The following is a 24627-nucleotide window of genomic DNA, read 5'->3' as shown; positions in this document are numbered from 1 at the left end:
AGAGAGGGAGAGAGATGAAAGGTACGTTACAAACTTTTCAAACAATATAATATCACAGAAAAAATCTGAGAAAGAAAACGAAAACTTGCAAAGCTTCATTTGAAAAGAAAAAATATTGCAGTATTCCTCAAATATCTTGCTGTTAATTTTCCCAATGCTTGCAATATTCATATCTGAAAAATCCACTCGAAAGGCGGGAACGCCAGAAACCGAACAAAATGGCGGAAGTAAAATTTTACTCGGGAGGAGAAACCTCCCGTTTTCTTCGTTTCTTCTCGAGATCGACAGCGACGTCGTCTTTAAAGATGTCAGAGTATTATGAGCACGTCTGGCGTTTCTTCATCTACGTCTTTTCCGCGCATTTTCAGACATTCATCTCCTCGACAATCGATCTATCAGCCAGCTGCCGAAGGTTCCAGAAGACTACTACGCACCGAAGGGGGGTTGCGAAGAAACACTCGCCGGAGATACAAGTCATGTAAGTCATTTATTAATACGACGATTAAGTACGAGTGTGTATAAGCTGCTGCAAAGAAAATGCATTACTCGACGATCCGAACGCTCGAATCATAACCTTGAGATTAGCCCCGGCGCTTCGTCCGTAAGCAACGCCGAGTTGCAGAAATCGCAAGCCGGCGCGCGACCTACGAGACCCTACGCGCTATGTACAATATATAAGTTAGCAGTTTAAATAAGAGAGAGGGAGAGAGAGAGAGAGAGAGAGAGAGAGAGAGAGAGAGAGAGAGAGAGAGAGAGAGAGAGAGAGAGAGAGAGAGAGCGAGAGAGAGAGAGAGAGAGACACCGGCGCTTAGTCTAGACACGAAGGGAAGACGAATAATCTGAGTTAGCTGAATAAATATCTCTGCGACGCGAGCAGGACGCCGTGCCGGGCGGTTCGTCGATACAGAAGTCGATACACGCGATTAACATTACAATTTACATAAATATAAATCTACATCCCGTCCTTCGCGCGTCCTGAGTCAAGTTTCGTAGGACCTTGTCGGAAGAAAACGCGCCTCATGCTTGTTTTCCGTCGTCAGTACTCCAGGAACTGGCGGATCCAGTCCAGGTAGTGGGACACGCGAGTGTAGACGCCGGGCACACCGGCCTGGCCGCAGCCGATGCCCCAGGAGACGACACCGCTCAGTTGCCAGCGGCCGTGTCGTTCGCAGACCATCGGGCCGCCGCCGTCACCCTTGCAAGCGTCCTTGCCCTCCTCGCCGCCGGCGCAGAGGAAGCCTGGGTGCAGGTTGAAGCTCGGCCCGAGCCTCGTCCGCCTCATTTGTTGCTCGCACGCGTGGTTGCTGATGACGGGTACGTCCACTTCCTTCAGTATGTTCTGGTACTTGCCGAAGTCACCGAAAGCGTCCTTGCCCCAGCCGGTGGTCCAGCACCTGCCGTGTCGTAATGATTTGTTAGACCCAGTTGTCTGGAAGAACGCTCGAAAAGCTCGAGTTCTCTCCATCCTATTTGAGAATCTTTCAAGTGTGCTTCGTCGTCTCGATCTAACGTTGCAATATACGGAGTAATATGTTGTTATTAACGGTACATGTAATTTGTTTACCGTTATTTAGATAAGATCGTGCAGTTTATCATCCAAGTAAAAGTACCCGGCACCGCCTTATTTTTATCTGGATAATACAAGTTTGTATTATCTTCATCTCAAATTGAATTATTTTTGGAAAGTTATTAAAGATAACGATCTTTGGATCTTTTAGTCTGCATCGCTGCAAGTGTGTAAAATATTGAAGTATTTGGTTTTACGTCATGAACGTTTGCTTTATGAATTGCATGGGATTCATCTGTAATCAGGCTGAAGCTAAGAGGAATTTCATCATATTTCACCTTACCTTTGTCTAGCTAATCTTCAAATTAGTTAATGGCAATATCTTTAACGGTATATACAGTGTTTGCCGTTATCTGGATAAAATTGTGTAGATTATTGTCTAGGTAAAATTTTACCACTAATTTATCTTTACCTAGACAATATACAGGGTGTCCCGGATATTTTGGAAAAGAAAAATTATGAAGATTAATCGGATCAAACCGAGAGGAAAAGTCAAGTACCATTTTGCAAAAATCGCAATAGTTATCAAGTTGTTAATTGAAAATGGCCACATCCGGAGGTTTTTTTAATTGATAACTTGAAAATTTGCGTACTTATTTGCAAAAAGCAATGATATGACTTTTCTTCTCAGTTTGATCTGATTAAACTTCACAATTTTTTATTTCCAAAAGATTCCGGACACCCTGTATAAATATGCATTATTTTGATCTAAAACTGAAGAGTATCATCTTTAGAAAATTACCAAAGATGACGATCGCAGATATTTTGCTCTATATTACTGCAAATGTGTAAAATATTGAAACGTTTGATTGTCCTAAATATTTGCGTTAACATTGAGAATAAATATTGCATAGCATTTATCTATAATCGGGGCAAAGTGCTAAGAGGAATTTACATATTTAATCCTATCTTGTTACCTAACTATTCTGGCTAATTTGAAATCGTTTAAATATTAACATTAAATATACCAAATGAGTAGAAAAAGTTGTCGCGCACAAACTTGGCATTTGAGAACAGTTCCGTTACGAGGAACAACTACAACAATTTTTGGTTGTATTTGGTTATAGTTAATTTGAAAATTCGTTTTGTTAAAAATTACAACACTGCGCTGGATATAATTTGGTATCGATGACGTCCAAGATAGTGAATTCAGAAATATGTTACCGATATATTTTTTGACAACGAAACTATTCTGAACTTGTTACTTCCGATTCTACTCTGAACGTTTTTCCGCGAAATCTTTAAACTATCGATCACAATGGAGTCTACATTTTCTTCCGGTAAATTTAGAAAATTAACCTTTAATTAATTGATCTTTAATTTTGCATCTGATATTTCGATTAAATTAGTCGAAATAACTGGGTAAGATTGTTAATAATCAATTTTCAGCTGCATAATCCCAAGTTCATTGATAATATAATTGATATAATAATTTTGGTGAAATCGATAAGAATAGCAGATAATTCCTGGCCGGTTTCCCTCTTTAAGGGTGACTTTCTCCAAACTTCGATTAATCTAATCGACGATTAACTTCGAGAGAATCGTCAACAATTTTTTTTTCACTAATACTTGATTGATTTTGAGTACAGATGACAATGAGAGAACATGAAAATTTCATGTTCGTTCTAACAAAAACTTGTCTTTAATTTTCCACTCTGTTAATTGAGTTAATCGTTAATTAATTCGATAAAAATCGTTTTAAACTTTTTTCATCGCGCCTCGCCCGTGAGAATCGTGCGAGTTTCTCGCTTTGTGCAATTTCACTTTCGATTTTACTTTCAGTTTCAAATTCAATTTCCATTTCACCGACTCAATTTCAACTTCACGCTTGTACATGGCGAATGAATCGTTCCAATTCTCTTAAGAAAACTTTCACGATCCTTTAATTTCTTGCTTATGCAGGACAAGTTTAAACTTTGGTTCAACAAGGTGACCAGAAGATCACATTATTGCTCATACTCTCATCATCTGATTTACGGGAGGCGTACCTTATTCCGATGAAGTCGTCGTACTGATTCGGTAGACAAGCGGGACTTATGTGAGGATTTTTTGCGAAGTCAACGTCGTAGTCCATCTTGAGAATGGCGATGTCGTTGGCGAGGGTGCCAGCGTAGAACTCAGGATGCACATGGACGCTGACGATGTCGCGCTCGATGTAGGGATAAAATTCGACGTCGTGGTTTACATCCCACTCGCCCAAACGCGCACGAAGGTCGCGACCAGAGTGGGTCTTCACGCAGTGAGCGGCGGTGATGATGTGTCGTGACGAGATCAAAGTACCTCCGCAAACGTACACGCTCTCGCTAGTATCCTTCTTCAGGATGACGACTTGCCACGGGTACTCGGCTGAATCGGGAGAAAAGTCGCGATAGAGAACAATGGCTCGTACCTCAGAAGTTTTCATTGAAGCAAAGTGACGTTTAGAAAAACAGGGTTCAAGCGACTCGAATCGAGCTAATTTCACTCTCCGTCTCACGAACTTAATTTCGACTTTACGCCTGCATACGACGAACTGATTCTCTTGGGGGAAATTTGCATGTTCTTTTTTTATATTTCGCTTACGCAGAACTAATTCAAAATTTAGTTCGACGAGGCGATCATGAAAAGTGGTGTGTTATTGATCGTATTTCTCAGCTCATTTGCTGAAACTTCCATTAGAGATGGAATTATTCACGTTATACGAGCAGATTAGTTTTTGCTAATTGAACATTTATTTATACCGCGTATGTGTAACTACGTTTCAATTTCGTTCATATTTTATTGTTGATTAAATTTTCGAATTAATTCCAATTTATTATTCAGGCTGTTAATCCGACTCGATTTTTATTCGACTCAACTTGCACGATCACTAGATTTCTTTATATCCGATCCTTTTATGATTAAAGATGAAAGCGATACTAATACGATATTCGCCAATCTCGAGATTACGCGAGAAACTGGCGTTACGTTTTTTTCCTTCCTATCTGAGAAATTCTTTTCAAAAACACATCTCGAGGAAGCTCGGAAAATATCTCTGACTCAAAGTGACGTCTTCAAGTTATTTTTACCCGATTTTTAACGTGTCCATTAATCGATCAAAATAATATTAACTGGATGTTTGTCGGTCTCGAGATTACCACGAGAAACTCGCATGACATGTTATCCTTTCTATATACAGGGTGCTAAATTTTAAACGTAACAAGTCAAATATCTCGAAAACTAAATGATTTCGAGGTCCGTTTTCTTTTTAAGTATCATTTTGAAAGGGACACGTTAAAGAAATTGACTTTGCGTGAAGGCGTCAAGGTAATACAGGGTGTCTGGGATCTTTTGGAAATGAAAAATTGTGAAGATTGATTAGATCAAACTGAGAAGAAAAATAATTTGTACCATTTTGCAAAAATTACAGTTATCAAGCATATCAATTATTAATGATTAAAAATGACCATATCTAGAGGCTCTTTTAATTGACAACTTGAAAATTTGCATACTTATTTGCAAAATGGCAAAATGTAAAAGGATTTTTTTCTTCAGAATGACCTAACTTACAATTATATGATGGCTATTGTGTCTAGCGATAGATATGAGTATATTGAACTTTGAATCCTGAACTTATTGCTAAGCACAATAGCCATCATTGTAGGTTAAGTCATTCCGAAACAAAAAGTCCTTTACCATTTTGCAAAGAAGTATTCAAATTTTCTAGACATGGTGATTTCCAATCATTAATAACTTCATAACTGTTGCGAACTTTGCAAAATGGTACTTAAACTTTTCACTGCTGAATTAACTTCCGTTGAGAAAATTATTAAAATATTTGGTAGTCCTACGTTTTTTGGGCCGCTAGTTACGAATCTCAAGTCAGATTTGCAAAATTCAAAATGGCGGACTCAATATGGCGATCATGATGTACAAAATTAATGAAAATTCCAATTATTATTAAATAATGACCAGGTCGTAATAAGAACATATGATTCTAGACGATGGAACTCGATCGAGCTGGAAAAAATTTATGTAGGAAAATGTTCAATACTGCATGTTTATGCTTACTAGAGATTAAACATTCATTTTTGAGTAAAATAATATTGATAGTATGGATAAGATGGAGAATGAAAAAACTAGGAAAATAGAGCTAAAAAGTGCAAAAAAATCAAATTTCGACCGTTTTTGTAGAAATATTTGTTTATAAAAAAAATCTAATCTGCAAAAAAATATTGAAAAGATATATGTTTTTGTACAACGTCAGAAAAATATTTGGTGAAAATTTCAGACCTCTACATTCAATACTCTCCGAGGAATCGATTTTTCCCTAAAAAAAGCATTTTTTTCAACTATGATTTGTTATAAATAATCACAAGTGAATAATTGGGTATAAAAACCTATTGGAGTATGTTGAACAACTATTCAGTTATCTGGAAAACTCAAATCCCCGATTAGTTCTTCAAAATTATGTGACTTACAACGCAAAATTGAATCAAGAAAAGGTGGGAAGTATACTTCCCACTAACAGTGAAAGGGTTAACTCTTCTTCTTCAGTTTGATCTGATTGATCTTCTCAACTTTTCGTTTCCAAAAGATATCGGATGTCTTGTATATATGTCACTATACATCAAGAACTCTTTTTCGAAACATGCCGCGCGAAAAACGTCGGGAAACATCTCGGACTCGAAAGCTAACGTCGCCAATCGGGACGAGACGCGATCGATCGCTCTCGCAGGAGAGCCACTCTTGCGCGCAGGGGACTGCATTAGAAATCGCATACCAAATTCAGAGTCTCCGTCCACATAGACCGGGGTCTTGACGCGTCCATTGATGCCCTGCGTATTCCTAACCCCGCATTGTCCGGGCTGCGGGCGTGGCGCTATTAAATGCGATCTCCGGCAGCAGACGCGATGAGCACCGCAGGAAGGCGGCTGTCCTCCGTAGCGTCTCTGCGGATAGATAGAAAGCGGAAAGATCGGTTAATCGATCAGTCACGAGAGAGCACGTGCCCCTGGTCGAGCCGGGCCGGGGCACGTCACCTGACACCGATGTCCTACTTATCATGACTTTTATCTGTAAAATGTACACGGCGCTGCCGCTCAGTTGGACAGTCTATCGGTTCGTGGCGTTGTCGTGGCTGCGTCGTCATCGACCGGTTCGTCCTCTGTCGTTCGCCGACAGTCCTAGTTACTTGAGCCTTGCTCGCGCTTATACCGTGCGACCTATGCGACGTCTTTGAGTCTGTTGACAGCGCGAGCGAGTTCCGGGCATTCTTACCTCCACCGGCGCGCTTTCGTTAAACGTCACGTCGCGACGCCGTCTCCTACTGTCCGAGAAGGTAATCTTCCCTCCGTCTGACTCTCCCTGCCGACCGAGCGGTCCTCGCGTTGGTGACGAGTCCTTTGTCGCGGCGGACTGTCCGCCTCTCGTCGCCGTCGCCGTCGCCGTCGCCGTCGCCGTCGCCGTCGCCCTCGCGGTCGCGCCTCGCGCTCGGCCATTTCTATAGTAATCGCCGTCCGAGTAATCGTCCGAATAATCGTAGTCGTCGTAGTCGTCGGTGTCTTTGTAATAGGGACCGGGGTATCCGCCGGTGCTGGTGTGATAATGAGGCTTCGACTGGTGGTAGATCGATGGCGGATAACGATGCTCGTGGGCATGATGTATACCAGCACCGTATACCGGGTAGAAGGGTGGTCGCGACGGGTAATACGGTTGGTGCGGCTGCTGATGATAGTGGTAGGGCTTATCGTGGTGGTGATAGTGCTCGTAGACACCGTGCGTCGGTGCGTAAACGCCACCGTGATTGCCGAACAGGCTGTACTTCTTATGGGCCAGTAGGTGGCCCAGCTTGTGAATGAGCCCCGGGTTGGGGGTTACGTGCAGGTTCACGTAAGGCTTGAAAACCTTCTCGCCGTACTCGTCTTTGGTCACCTGCAGCGCTACGAGCGGATTCACCGAGACCGGGCCTAGACTTATGCCCTGGCCACCGACCAGCCCGTAGCCCGGGTACCCTAGGAGATTACCAGGGTGGGGTCCGATCGGCGGACCGCCGACGGTCTGCGGCAGGCTGAAACTGACGCCCCAAGTCGGCTTCACGTTCAGTTTCGAGGTGTCCAGATTGTCGGCTATCAGTCTCTGCAACGAGAGAGTCGAACAAAATTCACGTGGAACGCTGGACCGATGTTTCTCTGTCTCTCTCTCCCTCCCTCCCTCTCTCTCTCTCTCTCTCTCTCTCCCTCTCTCTCTCTCTCTCGGGCTCCCTCTCTCTCTCTCTCTCTCTCTCTCTCTCTCTGACTCTCTCAATCTGTCGTTTTTCGCTAGGTATTAGCACGTCGATTAGCCGAGAGACTTTGCCCCGCTGCTCTCACCCGCCAGCCTCACTCCCGCGCTTTGTTAGAAGCGTTTGCTCTCGAACTGAATCGCACGAATACATCCCCGAACCGATGTCTGGGTCCTGACGTCCTCCGCCTACCACGGCCCTTTAATCTACCGTCCGCCAGGGCGGACGTCTAATTGCGAAGTTGCGTCCAGGCCGAACCGACCGACCGAACGCGCCAAACTGAGCGGTGTGTTAGGACAATGGCATTAAAATAGTGGCATGCGGCTAATCATCTCGTCGATGCGCGAGCCGACTTTGTCGAGCTTCCGATGTGACGTCTATTGGTGTAATTTCAGACAAAATACTTGGAAATCATCCGGAGTAATCGAACCCGTGATATGTGGATAGGATTCATAGACATTTCTCGGGATTCTTCCGGGTACAGATAGTTTCGAGATTAGCTGGCTAAAGATAAGGTGAAATGTGCGAGTTTCTCTTCAGCACTCTGTCGCGATTATACTATATGATATACTGGTGCAATCTCAGTCTTCGTGCAGTGCTAAGGCAAACGTCCACGACACTGAATTATCTGATGGCTGTCATCTCTGATAATTTTCTAAAGACAATACTCTTTCCACGATTTAAGATGCACGGGTGAAGATAATATACAGAGTGTTCGGGATCTTTTGGAAACGAAGAATTGTGAAGATTAATCGGATCAAAGTGAGCAGAAAAGTCAAGTCCCAGTTTGCAAAAACCGCAATAGTTATTAAGTTATTGAAAATGACCACATCTAGAGGCTTTTTAATTTTAATTAACTTGAAAATTTGCAAAATGGTAAAGAACTTTTTTGTTCAGAATGACCTAACCTACAATTATATGACGGCTATTTTGTTTAGCGATAGGTATGAGTACATCGAACTTTGAATCTTGAATTTTGAACCTGTCGCTAAGTACAATAGCTGTCATATAATTGATAGATTAGTCATTCTGAACAAAAAAGTTCTTTTTTGCAAATCATTTTGCAAATCATTTTGCAAATAAGTACGAAAATTTTCAAGTTATCAATTAAAAGAGCCTCTAAATTCTCAATCATTAATAACTTAATAATTATTGCGATTTTTGCAAAACAATACTCTTCTTCTCAGTTTGATCTGATTAATCTTCACAATTTTTCGTTTCCAAAAAATCCCGGACACCCTGTATATTTATATTATCTAGGTGAAGAAAAGGAAGGTTGGTGGCTGAACTTTGTGTAAATAATCCTCCGTATAATTTTAATCTAGACGACAGCAAACATAATGCTCAAACAACACATTCCGATTGGAATTCCCGGATTTGAAACTCGCGTTTTTTTCGATAACGTTGGTATACTTTTATAATATCAAATAGGAAATCACATATTTGTATCAATCACCGTTAATCACCCGATAGAACGGAAAATCTAAAAAGATAAAATCCCGAAGAAACAATTGGAGAAACTCCAAGTGGGTCTCGAAAAATCGGGACTCCAAATTCCGATTAGATCGCGAGAAATGTTCTATGCAGAAAATCGAGCGGTCTCGTCGCAAGGACGTTGCTCGAAACGGAGACCGCGGTTAATACTTAATCGGCGAGTCCAAATATACCCGAATGCCGATGGTCGTTGACCGTTCGCGAGCGCGAACGTACTTCTTAAAATATCGATTGTCACATCGTCTGCTCGGCGGCCGCAAGAAAAGCGAGAGAGAGACAGTCTGGATCAACTTACTTCTTGCGCCTCTGGCTTCTTGTCGTCCTCCCGGCTAATCTGCTTCACGTCCCTGCGGTTTCGCTTCGGAACTTCCGCCTCTTCGCTCGTCCACTCCGACTGCTGGTTCTTCGTTTGCTCGACTTGCTCGGTCTCGTTGACTCCCTTGGGCACCCTCACGACGCTCATCGTGCCGTTCTCGTCGGTTATCACCACCTCCTCGGTCTCAGCCTCGATGTCCTTGTCGAGGTTACGCGGGTCGATCGCCAGGTAGAGGTCGTCCTTACGGCCTGCATGGTTGATCGCGGAACATTGGTTGTAAGGCACGCACACGCAGTCGTCGGAGTTCGCGGACTGCGAGTTGCTGTCGCGGATATTGCTGAACTGATAGTCCCCGTTGAAACCGTCGAACTGGCTGTTAGAGCCGAATTGTTGGAACGCATTCGCGTCGTATTGCTTGCCGTTCGGCTTCTCGTAAGCGGGATAACGATCGGCGTAGGCCTTCGCGGGCGACGGACCGCTGTTGGCCTCAGGCGTCTTGATCTTGAAGGCCTTCTTGTAATCTTCGAAGTCGTTGTAGGAGGCGCCGTAAGTGCCGCCGCTGCCGTAACCGTAACTGCCGAGGCCGTTGCCGCCAGCGAGCGAGGGTGACGGGACCACCACAGGGTTGGGTGCGACGCCGGAGGTCAAACTGCCCGCGACAGTGCCGTCTCCATGGTGGTAGTGGTGGTGAACGTGTTGTTGGACCGGCGAGCCAGACTGATGCAGAACCACCTGTTTCTTGTCGATCAGCTTGTCCTCGTAGTCGAGTCCGACGTCGACGCCCGACTCATAGATGGGTTTGAAAGGTGGACCTGTCTTCTTGTAGCCCGGGTATGGGCCGACGAAGCTTATCGGTGGTCTGCCACCGTACGTATGTCCTGGTAGCGGAGGTCCTGGTAACGGGGATCCCGGAAGCGACAATCCCGGAAACGTAGAGCTGAAGCTCGACGACGGCAGCGGCACGGGTCTGGGTGGGCCGTAAGGCCGCTTCAGAGGTATCGCCGGAAGTGGGCGGCCAACCGGCCTGATGGTCACCGGTTGCGCGTAGATGACGTCGTGCGGCTGGATATCACGGTGCGGCGAGTAGTAGGGTCGTCGTCCTTCCGTATCCTCGCACTGCAGCAAGAGTAATGCCATCGATTAGCATCGTGAGCTATAAGAGCTGTAGAGTTGAAGTTGGGATCTTGTGGAGTTGGCGCTGTCAATTCTAGGCACTCGGGTTTCTCGAGCGCTGCTCAGATAGCCAGGCTTATATCTCATCCGGGTATTTCTCAGATTAGCCTGAATATTCCGATATTCAAGTATTCAGATATTTGATTATACTAGCCGATTGTTCTCTTTATTTTTGCTTATTTATTCTTTAAGTCGTTTTATGTGACGTGTCGAAATGCAGTCGACAAAGAAAGTAGATTCTTTTGGGAATTTTTTTGTTTATATCAGGATACGTCAAAATAAACTTTTGGCAAAGAAATTTTTGGCAAAGTGAAATTCATTTTTCTTACATACAGAGCTCTCGTATACGTGTGGATTAGATCAAACTGAACAAAAATTCCTGTTTATACAGGATGTCTGGAATCTTTTGAAACAAAAATCTTTGGAAACAAAAAATTGTGAAGATTAATTAGATCAAAGTGAGAAGAAAAGTCAAGTGTCATTTTGCAAAAACCGCAATTGTAGATTAGATCATTCTGAATAAAAAAAGTCCTTTACCAACTTGCAAATAAATACACAAATTTTCAAGTTTCCAATTAAAAGAACTAGATATGGTCATTTTCAATAATTAATAACTTAATAACTATTTATTCTGAATAAAAAAGTCCTTTACTATTTTTCAATTAAGTGGGAAAATTTTTGAAGTTATCAATTCAAAGAGCCTCTAGATGTGGTCATTTTCAATTATTAATAATTTAATAACTATCGCGATTTTTGCAAAGTGGTACTTGACTTTTCTTCTCAGTTTGATCTGATTAATCTTTACAATTTTTCGTTTCCAAAAGATCCAGGACACCCTGTATAAAGAGAAACGTGATTTAACTTAAAAATTTTTTTTATTCTCTCCGGGCGTCCGAATAGTGCTTTTCAGTAGTCAGTTTCGATACAGTTTCGCTAGAAGTTAATTTTCGAGCGTTCCTGACGTCTGACTATTGAACTGGGCAAAACGGGTATTTGTAGTTTCGCGAGTATTGATTTCAATCTCATGAAATACTTACATTCATCAAACCGAGGGAACAGAGCTTGTCCTTGATGTAACTACGCGCGATGGTGTCGTTGCCAGCCTGAAGTGCGGTTTTCACATTCGGGTCCGAGTACACGTCATCGTAACCCTCGAGATTGCGACCCTGACGATTCGATATGAGGATATCATCGATTATAGATTCCACCTGCAATCAGGTGTATCGTACTTTATGGATATAGCATTTGAAGAACATTTACATTCTTTTTTTTTTGTAAAAAAATGCGTACTTTTTGCAACTCACCAAAATTTAGCAAAATTGAACTTTAGCGAAAGTTTGTCCGAGCATTATTAATATTGAAATTATTTTACAAGGCATTTTATTATTTTACAAGATTGTCTTACTATCTTGCAATCCCGTCAAAGCTATTTCGCGACGATTTTACGAGGCAATAACGCTCACCGATTGTTGATTGACGACATCGGCAACTCCGCTGGCGTCTGTCTGGATGTTAGGGCTGTACAACGACGTTTGTTGCGCCTCCTTCTGCTTGTCGGAAGTCTCGAACGTAATGGGGTGATATACGTCTTGTTCTGGATTGGAGTTGTCAATCGAGTCCTGGTTCTTCCACGGTTTCCATGGTTCCTGCGAAGAGTCGCTCGTAGGTGTCTCATACACCTGAGTGCCGAACGCCTGTCTCGCTATCGCCAAGCAAGCTATCAGGATGAACTGCGTCCTCATCCTGTGACAAAAGGCAAGAGAATCCTAGATTCAAAAACTGACTCTTTTTTATCCTCTCGAGTCGAAATAACATCTCCCAGACTCTCATGAGCCAAATGTTACACCTTATTATTCACAAAATCTCATTACTTTGTAACAACGAAACCCTTTCGAAAAAATCCAGCGACATCATATAAAGCACGATCGAGTTACTCATCGAGTAGTACAATGTATCATGTATCAATGTATTCTTGAGCGAGCAGTCACCGTCCCGGAAAAGATGCATCGAAAAGTGCATTTGAAAAGTGGAACAATTTTCTGACTAGTCGTAACATCGAAATTCGATCTCTCGGAATATGGAATACAATGTTAGAGAGACACTGGAACAGCCGGGCGCCATTACCCGGCTAGAAATTTATCCCATGGCTCTGATCAGGTTAACCTCACTTGGTCAGGTCTTCATAAAGTAATACTATCGGGTCCTAATAAGTCATATAATGATATAACGTGGATATCAAGATCTTATTAAGGATTCATAATTAGGTCCTTAATAAGTTATCTTATTGAATCATTCACATAATCAGGTCCTTAATAAGTTATTGAATCATTATTATGTTTTACTTCAGACTAAAGCTCCTGGCTACTCACTGCGGTTATATTGGGATTGTGACATCAAAAAAGAGAAATGGCACGCTGAAAGTTCTCGCGGGCCATTTCCATATACAAATATATTTGTATGTAGGAACCTTTCAGATCGCTTGAGATGATACTTGTAAAATGTCCCGCGAAAATGATCCTTTTCCCTTGAATCGATAAAAACTGAATGTGGCAAGTTCCCAAGGAAAGGTAGTGCTGAAGAGAAAGGTTGCGTGTCAGGTTAATTTTATGGCTACTTATTGACTCTCAAGGGGAATGGATAATTAACTGCAAACCTTGTTAAAACATGATAATGCAAACTGCATTAAATACAATATAATAATTCCGGTCAGCTAAACTTTTTTACATAGGTTACTTAGATACACATAGGTTAGTATATCAAAGTCCTGATACGGACCCGACCATTATAACCTCAAAAAGGTCTTCTTTACTCAATTGTTACATTATAAAGTCCAACCCGATTAGGATTTCCTATCAGGTCCTTGTATCAGGCGTATCTGATGAAAACTTTTAGTCGCTAAATTTCTAGCGCTTGGCGGTTGACCTTTTACGACCAAGACGCAAAATTTGCAAATTCCCGCGGCGTTTTTTCCGCGCGTAGCTCGAGCCGACCGACTTCTGTCGCGTTGCTCTCATTTTCTCGGCGCCGATTGCCTTGTTATTCGAATTTATATCGGCTGGCTCGGCCACACGAGGCCACTCGCATTATTTTCCACGTCGCCGCGTCCCGACGTCCCGACGATCTCTCGGCAATTTCTCCGCGAGCGCCGGCCACGTGAAAGTACATCTCTCGCCTTTCTCTATCCGGTTTTATTGTTCGCGCCGCGAGGCGGGGGGGGGGGGGAGAGCGCGCTGCAGCCCGCTCGGCTCAATATCGACTCTCTTCACGGGACACGTTTTCGGCATTCCGGAAGTCGTCCCTTCGCCACTAACGACCCAAGGTCTCTGTCTCTCTCTTTCTCTCTCTTACTTTCTCGCTCCGCTGCCCCCGTTGCCCCGGAAACATAAGATTTTACGGGCGCTCGGCATGGCGCTCGAGCTCGCAGATGCCGGTTTCCGGTTCCAACAGAGCTGCCCGGAGACGCAAAGACGCACACGGGCGTGTAATTACAGCGGGGCAGGGGGCGGGCGGGGGTCAACGAAAGCGAGAGGAAGTTGGGTGAAAGTCGTTTGGCCGGTTCGCGCGTTTACTAGGATGCGCGACGTCCCGCCGAGCACATCTCCGTCGTATCTCGATGTTTGGCCTTTTCAAAACTGTTTAGTTGGCCGGAGAAAGCAATTGCGTAATTAACGAATGCGACGCGTGCGTCTGTGACGGCGCGGCGGGACGATTTGAATTTCAAATGGCGGCTCTTGCGCGTTTCTTGCCGATTCCATTTTGTGATTAATACGCGCTGCACGCGGCGAAGACGCCGGTCCTATTTGACGACACAACACGCCGCCTACGACAGCGAAAGTGGTTACGTGTTTTGTGCGTGCGCGCAAGCACTCTCGATGTCTTCTTCTGGGCTACCTCGGCCGGTGTCCGGTTTAACTCTTTGTGTGGCACATTTCTTCTACCTAATGGGTTTCTGTGAAATCTTGTATTTCTATGCTCGTTCATTGCATATCTGACGTCAGATCTCAAAATGGCAGATTCAATATGGCTGCCATATAGGGCAGTAAGTTAGCGTAAATCTGAATAAATGTAAATCAGATACACGATATAAAGGTTTTTCAGACCGTTAATTACATTGAATTTCATGTCATATGTAATATTTATCTAAGTTGATTATAAAAAAATCTAGCATGTAAAAAATTTTGAAGAAATATATAATTATATTTTGACACACGTGAAGAATATTCGGTAAAATGTTCAGCTTCTAATCTTAAATACTTTTCAAAAAATTAAATTTTTTGGGGAATTTCGCATTTCTATGTCTTTTTAGTCGCCGAAATTACAAATCTGAAACCAGATTTCAAAAATTCAAAATGACAAAAATTCAATATGACATATAAAGCAGTAAGTTAGCGTAAGTCTGGATAAATTTAATCAGATACACGATGTAAAGGTTTTTCAGATCGTTAATTACAAATCTTATATCAGATTTACAAGATTCACTCAAGTAATTTGTTTGTAAAAAAAACCTAACGTGTGAAAAATCCTGGAAAAAGTGCATATTATATTTTGGCACGTGCAGAATATTCGGTAAAATTTTTAGCCTCTAATCTTAAATATTTTCCAAGAAATTAAATTTTTTTTAATCACTTTTTTCAGCACATTTGTTTGTAAATAATTAAAAATGTACAATCGGATGTAAAAACCGGAAACGTGTAAAGTAAGTATTCACGTGTCAGAAAAATGCGAGATGCTTATCTCCACTAAACAGTACATCGTAAAAACGGAAGATAAAAAGGTGGCAAGTATATACCCACCACTTTGCCGCACAAAGCGATAAAGCGCGAATCCGCGCATTGAGATTCGCGCGGCGCACTTCGCCGTCCGCACGCGAATGACGAACGTCTTTATTATTCGCCTTATAAACCACGCTCGATGACTCGCGTTTTTTTTTCCTTCACGGTAGGCCAGGTACCCCGAAGTAGAACGACAATGGGAAAACGATCGCGCCGTCCTAGATCGCTCGAGCTATGCAAAGTTCTCCAGCACTTTGAAGTCCCCCGCTGCTTCCATACAGTGAGTGTCTTCATTAGTCGACGACTGCTGCGTCGACTAATTTCACTTCTTATCCGCGCTGTAACGCTCCCTCTTGGAAAAGTGACTTCCAATCGGCGATCAAAGTAAAAGTCGGTACAGCGATGCGATTCCGCTGAATATTCGCGGCGGAATATATAGGAGCATTTAGCATACAGTGGTGAATTAGATATGCTCGACAAAGCCGTGCGTATCCCAATAAGGAAAACGCAGAGGCGGTGAATGAGGAGGAGAAAGTTTTTATATTCTCCGAGATGGAGGCGACGCGACGCGCGTGGGTGCGAACCGTTTCACCCGCAAGTTCGGCAAAACAAATTTCACATTTCTTCTGCGTAAGCCGGCTATCCCAATTTGTGACAAATTTTGTGCAGCCGTTTTCCTCGGTGAATCAGCTAATATGTGGGCATTTGCTTTAAACAACGTAAAAATAATGAGACATTTCTCGTGTGACTTGATCCTTTTTAACGTTTATTCGTCAGATTCGTAAAGTTATTTTCTTTCTTAAGGACCAAACTGGTCGGTGAAAACAAAAAACTAAACCGTCGTGTCATAAAATGGTGCTTCGGCCTAATTTCTGAGAGAATATTATAAATAAATTAAAATCATCCCGTCGTTAAAATTAGGAATATGTGACACAATCGGGATCGGAAATATTCGAGCTTTTCAATCAAATCAGATTTTTTCATTTAGCTCAACACGTATATCATGAATTTATTAATTTACTTTCGCGATGTGGTTACTAGGTCGTTAATTGGGACATTCCTGTGTGTGTATGCGTCTGTAGGTAAATATTTTTGCAGAGGCACACATTCTCGTCTAAGAGATACATCGAGAACATATTTTCGGCCGATGCAGGCCATCCGTCGGACAAATGGCAATGCGCATGAGCATTATTGCCGTAGCCAGGCTGTAATCAATAAAATCTATAATAACCACGATTGTTTCTCGTTATAAAAACGTTATAAAAACATGGGAAAATGTATCTCTCTCCCAGATAAAAACGGTCGAGTTTTCATTAAACAACAAGCCATTCGACTCATCAAACACGAGTCTCCACCTATTGATCCGTTTTATTTTCCTATTTTTTTTTAATTTACATTCGATCCGTAATTAAAAGCATGTCATTGTTATTTCGAAAAATTGAGCATCATATAAAGGGGCCTATTTGGTGCACTTTACATTCAATCGCTCTGCGCCTGAGGGTATCGCGGTGTATCTAACGAAATAATTCGCGCACGTTAATTCGGAATTGTTTAGAGAAAAAAAAAATTATTAAGGCTTTCGTTTCGTTGCCGCAGCTATTTTGACTGTCTTTTGAAAAAGCTTTTGCTCAGATACACGCGCTGAAAATTCTTTCAAAGTACGTGGGAATAAAAAGATATATCCGTAAAATGACAAGTGCAGTCGATCGAGCAGATGTGTAAGACAGTCTGAAAACTTTCATTTTAACAATAAATAAACAACCGTAAAACTGTCACGATCAGATTATGAGAAAAGTTAGGTTAAAGAAGTAGGTCGCGTGTCATTTGATTTTATTTATCGATTGTAGGAGCAAGAGAAAAATTGTCGGCTTAACAGGAATGCGATCAATTGCACTGGTCATTTCACGAATGCATCTTCTTACTTCGACGTATTTTGCGAGAATTTTCAGCGTGTTTTTCCTGACCAAGAGAGCTTTAATTATTAGGTGTCTCCTCGCACACAGAGAGAAAAATGACTGAATGAGCCAACTTTCTGGCGAGATATAACGATTGAAAAAACCGGGATTCTATTTAAGTTGGCCCGAAGAAATCCTGATATGATCCGGAAAGAAAATTCCGACAACTTCAACCGGGATTTCTGAATTGTTCGCCAGGAAATTGCTTCATTCACAACGAAGCATTTTTCTCCTCGTATTCTCCGAATGATATTCAATTATCGCCCTCAAGCTCACAAAAAGTTTTCTTTTCCGACGGTATCGCGGTTTCTACGCGATATGAGCTGTTAGCTAATGTTAAAACGACCATCTAGCTGAGGCAATACACACCTGATCGTTGTTTCCGGATGCACTCGCACTCGATAAACTGATTTTCTCGAGCGGCTCGCGACGTCTTATACGCGGACTCTCGCTCTCTAACCGAACACTTTCTCCCTGCACTACGGCCAGGTGTCTGTGCTTTTACTCAAGTGCCTCGAATCTTATATACACGTGACTTTCGGGGATGCTGGACCGTCAAGGGTGGGGTACGTCCGTGACTCATTCGGACACATCCGTCTTCTTCATGACGCTCTTTGACGCAAACGACGTAATCTCGAAAAAGCAAGCAGCTTCGGCGAAATTGCTCCTAACGTCGTGTTTATTTTTTTCTCTTTCTTCTTCTTTTTTTTTCTTTTTGAAACACACGAACGAATGCGCCGAACTCGCGGAACAGTGCTTCGTTTTTTATCGCCGTTACAGTTCCACCCTCATTTTTTCACTTGTACGAACTGTAATTCGTATTCCAACTGTGCGCAAACACGCCGCGCGCGCGAGTCGTTGCACGGCAGCCGTGCTTTAAATTATGGTTCCTAAAGAGCCGCTGGTATTTAGGATATTTATTTTATTGGAAAGTAATAAACACGGCCACGCGGATAATCCAATAAACGCCACCGTGATATCGTACGTATGAAATTTCTATCGAGAAGGTAATTTGCTCATGTCGGAAAGAAACTCGCTTCGAATAATTTATTGCACACGAAGATTTGACAAATTAATCCAACGACAACGAACCGAACAAACACACTTTGGTTGAGGGAAATTGAATTTCCAACTCCTAGAACCGAGAGAATTCGGTCCGCGAGAACGAGAAATTTTGCTTCCTTCGATCCAAATGCGTCTGGTTCGTTGTTCATCCTCGCGTTAATTCAACCGGACTTTTTCGCTCGTGTGTAAAAATAAATCGATCGCAGATGCAGTTCAGATAATTTTCATCGAGTTTACTTCAACGCGTTGGCTGCTATGGAGGTGATCGACGCTGCAACATCTCACTAATTTATAGTGTAGAACGTAACCGGCTGCTTATCACAGATTAAATATAGAAAGATATTTGAAGACTTTGATGGTGTACAACCAGCGAAAATGAAAAGCTAATAAGAGCTCGTCATCGTTGGTTGTTGGGATATGATAAATTAAATTTCCAGCAGAAGGATTAATATAATATACGTTTTCCCCGACTTTCAATGCAGGAGAGTATGTATCGCATAGAAACTATCTACCATGTCAAACTAACCCTTTAATCAGTAGTTAATTCGTTAAATATTAATTAATCCTTTCCATAAATTCCGCGAATCCTATAGAATATTTTAATAAAAGTTGTAAAAAATATTGCCTCGTATACAGCCAGTTGACGAATCTGCACCTTTCGTCGAGAAAAATATATAAAATAAATATTTAAATATATCAAATCATATTGATATAGAATAAACTAAATACAATATTAAACAATATAAAATGGTTTTGTTAATAAGTAAATAATTTATGAAAAATAAATTATTAAATATTTTATTATTTTATCAATTCTATTTATACTATATTTAATTTTATATGATAATTAATATTTGATTCACTAATAAATATATTTTATTTTGTTTAATCATAATATGCATACAACTTCATTTATTTATATTTATTTTATTATTACTAATTTTTTTATATAATTAAATGTTATATAATATCATAGTTACACTTTTTACTGTATCTTTGACGAATCAAACTGTCAAACATAATTGAATCAATCAAAGAAATTAATATTAAGTCGGTCGAAAAGAGTCTTTTCTGATACGAATACGAAACCAAGAATTGATTTGAACAAAACGGCTTTTACAAGAGAAGAATACGTCGGCCAATAAAATACGAGTTCTATGGAACGACTACTAAATCAAGGACAGAGGAGGTTTTCAACAAGGGGACATGTTAAAACATTACGTCATCTCGCACGCGCGCGATGCGACCGAAACATAATTAAACGCGAGTTTGCAAAATTTTTCATGCAAATCGGTTAAATTCCCGCCAAGCTGCTCTCTTCGGTGCTTTGCATGGGGGGGAGGGGGAAGAGGTGTAAAGAGGCGGCCAGGACGATGGTGTGATTTGCATCGACGGGATCCTTCGCGAAATTGGCTTGCCACATTGATTCCCGGAGAACACGGGTTGCTTCTTCCTGCGGATCCGGCTTTACGTAAGAGCGGCACGCTCTCGACGCGCCAGGACACGCCGCCCCCCCCCTTCGCTCAGCGCTTTGATGCTCACTGTTACTGTCGCTGAATGAATGAACGAAATTGACTTACATCACTTGGCCGTGCGCAGGGGTCAACGAAATCATACAAGTTTGTCCATTATCGCCGGCACCGCCGAGATCCGATCGCCGACGGCGGCGGCCGGGGGGAATCCAAGAATGCGACGGCATTGATGTCGCAAACGAGCGCTCCTCGAAAGTGACGTGTATCTTATAAATCGTTAACCCAGATCCTTCTCACGGCGACGTTAATGTCTCTAATCAAGCCAAACCAATTGATCACAGCCGCGGCTTTCCTAGTCGGCTCTTTCCTTGAGACAGAGAGAGAGAGAGAGAGAGAGAGAGAGAGAGAGAGAGAGAGAGAGAGAGAGAGAGAGGGAGAAAGAGAGGCAACGACCGAGAGATGCACGTCGAAAAAGACTAGTCCCTCCGCTTTCTTCCACGTTCGAGCCGGCCGCAGCGCATCGACCTTGACTTCCTTGGATCATCGCGTCCGAGATGGGACGGTAATTTTCACTCTCGGCTGAGCGAGAAGTAGAAAGTGACGAAGAGAGGCGCACACGCCGCCGCTGCGGAGAAAACATGGAAGGAAATTCCCCGAAAAATAACGACCGAGCGATTACGAAACCCGCCACGCACGTGAGCGCTCGCGAGGCTTCTTCCGAAGGGCGGTTGAACGACCGACCTGTCGTCAAATTGAGCCCACGCCCTCCCTCCTCCCCCCTTCCTAGTCCCCCAACCGCTTGTCGAGGCACTCAGGATCCGGGAGAAAGTATGCTCCTGTGTTCCAGAGGGTCGATTGCGCGAGTGAAGTTTTCCGCCGCTCGGAGTCTCGCAGGAACGTCGCCCGATCGAATCCCCGTGCACCTTCGCCAAGTCTCGCGAAAGTTCCGTGCGATTTCGACAAATTGCGTGAGAATTTTCAGTTTCCGCCGCTCCCCAGCTGCCTCCGCGTTCCCCTCGAGGGAGAATCGTCCGGGCGCCGCGGAATTGGAAGCAGATCCTCGTCGTCGTGGACCTCGCCTTTCTTGTCACGTATCAGTGATCGACCGACGCCTTCGTCGGTTTCCCTTCACGTGACGTCTAATGTCGCGGTTACGTAACGGGCTTTTCCACGAGCTTTCGTAACACTGGGGAATTTCTTGTTGCGTGGCCGGGCGCGCTAAGTCGCGCGTGAATCGTCTTGACCCAATTCGGATGCGCATTTCCCGCGGTCGCCGCAATGCAAACACAGACGGCGCGCGCTCGCGAACGATGTGAGTTATACCGTCGCGCAACGTCAACGTTTGTGCTCGCGCGCCTTGAGGGATAGGTGGGTTTTTTTATTCAGCGATGAATTACATCAATGCGTTTTTATTTGCAGTGCTCAACTCGTCACATATCCATTGGATCGTCTATCACTTTGTCGATGGACCGATGAAATTTCTGATTGGATACGGAGGGGGGGTAACGAAGTACAATCGAACCGTATTGAGAATTTTTTTTTTATTAAGTTGTTTGCCAGGTTCACATCGGTGAGATATGTGCCAAGTTTATTTCGATTATAAATATATATTATGTAAAAATAATATGTATATAACAAAAGAAATATTTATAATTACTACCCATAATTTTGTAGAATTTGCAAAATCTGGCTTTCAGAATTATATGCAAATATTAAATTGTTGATATTTGCCAATCATTTATACGTACTTATTCATCCAAAAAAAGTAACAAGCGGGATCATTTAAATTTCAGAACAAGCGGGATCATTTAAATTTTAGAGGATTTTATTCCTATATGTGACCTCAAGAGGATTCCTGAAAATTAAAAGGAAAATATTATAAACACATTATTCTTAAAGTTAGAGGGATTATATGTTACATGTATAATGCAAATCTTATTCATTTTAATATAAATTTCCTCTTATACACAGATTGTTTAATCTTTTTTTAAGAGGATTATTATTTATTCTTACTGTACTTTATTCTTACTGGTTATACTAGTCAATTTGAAAAAATTATTATAATGTACAGCGAAAAGTAATAAATATATAGATGTACTTCTGCCTCCAGTTCTACAATAAGTAGGCACGGATGAAATAAGATCATCATAAGAAATAAATTTCCAATCAGTCTTGTTACAGATTTCATAGCTATAAAGATGTTCATCATACCAATTGTACGAGACATAGTTAAAAAAAAGAATATATTATTCAACTGCTTGCTACAGATTATAAACCGTATTTGACCAAATGTGGGTAAATTATCTTCGTTATATGTTACAGCAACACACATATCTTTTTTAAAAAGAGTTCCATATATTCTGACTCATGAGCATATGATTATTTTTTCATTCATGTCTGGAGGTACTGCATGACTGAACAAAAGAAGCCGACCTTCAAATCAACCTATTCGTCTTCATATAAGAAGATAATTAATTGATACAAGAGAAAATCCTCTTGAAATAAGAGGAAAACAGTTAGAATAATATCTAATAAATTTTAGGTGAATGATTCACTTCAATCGCTTTATCGAAAGAGGAATCCTTTTTCTGTAAAAGGCTTCGCTTAGAATATGAGAGGCTATGGGAAAAATTACTTCACAAATAGAATACTTTCTTTTGGGCGTTATTGACTTCAGTTGAATCCATTTATTAAACCGTTCTTAAAAGTATATCATATCAGCATCCACCAGAGACGCCATATTGTCGTTGGTCAGATGAATATGCGATTGATATGCTGAATTAAAAAACCTACCCGATCTCTACCGGGTGCCGGTGAAATGTTGTAACGTATTACGTCGTAGAAATTGCCCGGGATACTTGGGTTTTCCCGAATCGATCGACGCCCGCCGCCGCGCACAACGGCGATTTCGTGATAAAAATTACTGCGGAATCTCGCAAGCGAGCAGCGCGTGTCGACACTCTCGCTGCTTTAATTTGTTATCTTTCCGTTTCGCGCGCGCCATTGATACTTTGACCAGCGAAGTTTGCTATCAAAACGTTTGGAAGGACTTTCTCCGAATTTTGATTTGGCTAATCGACGGCCAACTTGGCTGAGAAAGTTGCCGACACCGAAGATGAAGGACGTTTGTTGTTTTGAGGCGACTAAGAAATTCTCGCACGTTTGTTCTTTCTGACTTTTCTTTCAAATCGACGACGGCCAAGTTTTTAACTCCTTCGTTATTACGGGCGACTATAATCGCCTCCGTGTTTGGTCAAAGACAGAGAAGTAGTTCCTTGTGAGTCTTTAAATATACACGTCTGGCCCAATGGTGGAATTTGCTTTTAAATGGAAGAAAAGTCCCATTGACTTTTTTTGTTTTTCCATTGGCCCATTTGTTGGCACAAATATCGCAGTAGTAATTTGTTTGTCGTCTTTCACCTGGAGTTTTTCTATTCGAACAATACGGTCTCGTTTATTTTCTCCCGCATGAATAATGTGCAATTTACCCTTCAGCCTATTGTCTGAATAAGATGCAGAAAGACGTCCACGCAGTTGTTGGAAATCACCTCTCAAGCTTTATAAATTTTTAATGAGAAATAGATTTTTCACTTTCCTGTTGCTTAGAGATGTGCGAATTAAGAATTTTTACGTCGAATCGAATTGAATCGAATCTCATTTTTTTAAATTCGAATTCGAATCGAATCGAATGAAATCGAATCGAATCATTAAAAAATTTAATATGACTATTAAACATGCAAATAATGATGAAAGATTTTAATATGAAAGGGAATATTGATATTGTAATATTATCTTAAAGTAAAATTTATATTTAAATATCTAAAGTAATTTATAATTAAGTTATTAATTATAAGTTAAGTTAATTACAAGTTAAGGGTTCAAACATAGGTCCCGATGGCCCGTTTTGTAGCTGATGCACGCAAACAATAATGTAGTTGATTCTTATTCGTATTATTCGGATTCGAATCGAATCGAATTACATTAGATTCGATTTGATGCGATTCGAATTCGAATAGTTCGCACATCTCTACTGTTGCTTTGATGCTCAATATAGTATCTAGGAGTTAATGACGCATACTTCTAACTCACCCCCCCCCCCAAATAATTTCCTCCGCCATTTTAGAGACTTTTGTAAAAAAAAAACAATAGGTTGGAACATACTGATCAGCGCGACCACACCGCCCATATTCGCAGTATAATTTAGTACGACGCACACACATTTCAGGTTTTTTAATAGACGTAACTACGTAATATCCTTGAGGAAGATATTCTTTCGTTCCTGCGTGGTTCCCAGTATTCAGAAGTGCGACAGTTCTTTCATCTTTCCGTGTAAAAAGTATGAGATTATTGTCCCTACAAGCTATCGCTTTTTTAGTTTCAGACTTTGGCTTCTTAATGTGTGATGAGCCCCCTTTCAGTTGGTTCTTGTTATATCTTAAAACGACACTTCATTTTCAATAATTCTGCGCTCGGGCAAGACTAATATAATATCGACCGGTGAACATATGGTATCCCACTGTAATAAGAATCTTTTCCAATAGTTTTTTATATAAATGCAACGGAAGTCTGCCA

The 24627-nt window shown here is 41.8% G+C and overlaps 1 protein-coding gene across 3 annotated transcripts; it reads right to left on the bottom strand.

The window, feature by feature from the left end:
• Positions 1-757: 757 nt before the first annotated feature.
• Positions 758-18010, bottom strand: LOC105183877 (uncharacterized). Of its 3 annotated transcripts, none has more exons than XM_025307058.1 (8): positions 17888-18010; positions 12255-12534; positions 11829-11999; positions 9598-10734; positions 6806-7663; positions 6309-6477; positions 3556-3913; positions 758-1394 (listed from the first exon to the last, which is right to left on the bottom strand). In XM_025307058.1, the coding sequence occupies exons 2-8, from the start codon at positions 12531-12533 to the stop codon at positions 1037-1039; spliced, it is 3330 nt and encodes a 1109-aa protein (XP_025162843.1). In that variant the 5' UTR covers position 12534; positions 17888-18010; the 3' UTR covers positions 758-1036. The 3 variants fall into 3 exon arrangements, with proteins under 3 accessions (XP_025162843.1, XP_025162844.1, XP_011140597.1); XM_025307059.1 differs by having other exon boundaries at positions 11829-11957; XM_011142295.2 differs by lacking the exon at positions 6806-7663.
• Between the last annotated feature and the right edge of the window lie 6617 nt (positions 18011-24627).

The sequence above is a fragment of the Harpegnathos saltator genome, unplaced genomic scaffold (genome assembly GCF_003227715.2).
Source record: "Harpegnathos saltator strain DR-91 unplaced genomic scaffold, Hsal_v8.6 scaffold83, whole genome shotgun sequence".
NCBI classification, from domain to species: domain Eukaryota; kingdom Metazoa; phylum Arthropoda; class Insecta; order Hymenoptera; family Formicidae; genus Harpegnathos; species Harpegnathos saltator.
The sequence above is the reverse complement of the archived record's forward strand: the minus strand, read 5'-3'. Positions and strand labels throughout refer to the sequence as shown.

Bases quoted from the DNA above. Each gene is read 5' to 3' on its own strand.
- LOC105183877 (XM_025307058.1), bottom strand. From the start codon at position 12,533: ATGAGGACGCAGTTCATCCTGATAGCTTGCTTGGCGATAGCGAGACAG. The intron at 10,735-11,828 runs GTAAGTATTTCA...CTCTTGCTGCAG, and splicing joins GTTCCCTCGGTTTGATGAAT to TGCGAGGATACGGAAGGACG. The intron at 6,478-6,805 runs GTAAGAATGCCC...ATCTATCCGCAG, and splicing joins ACGAAAGCGCGCCGGTGGAG to AGACGCTACGGAGGACAGCC.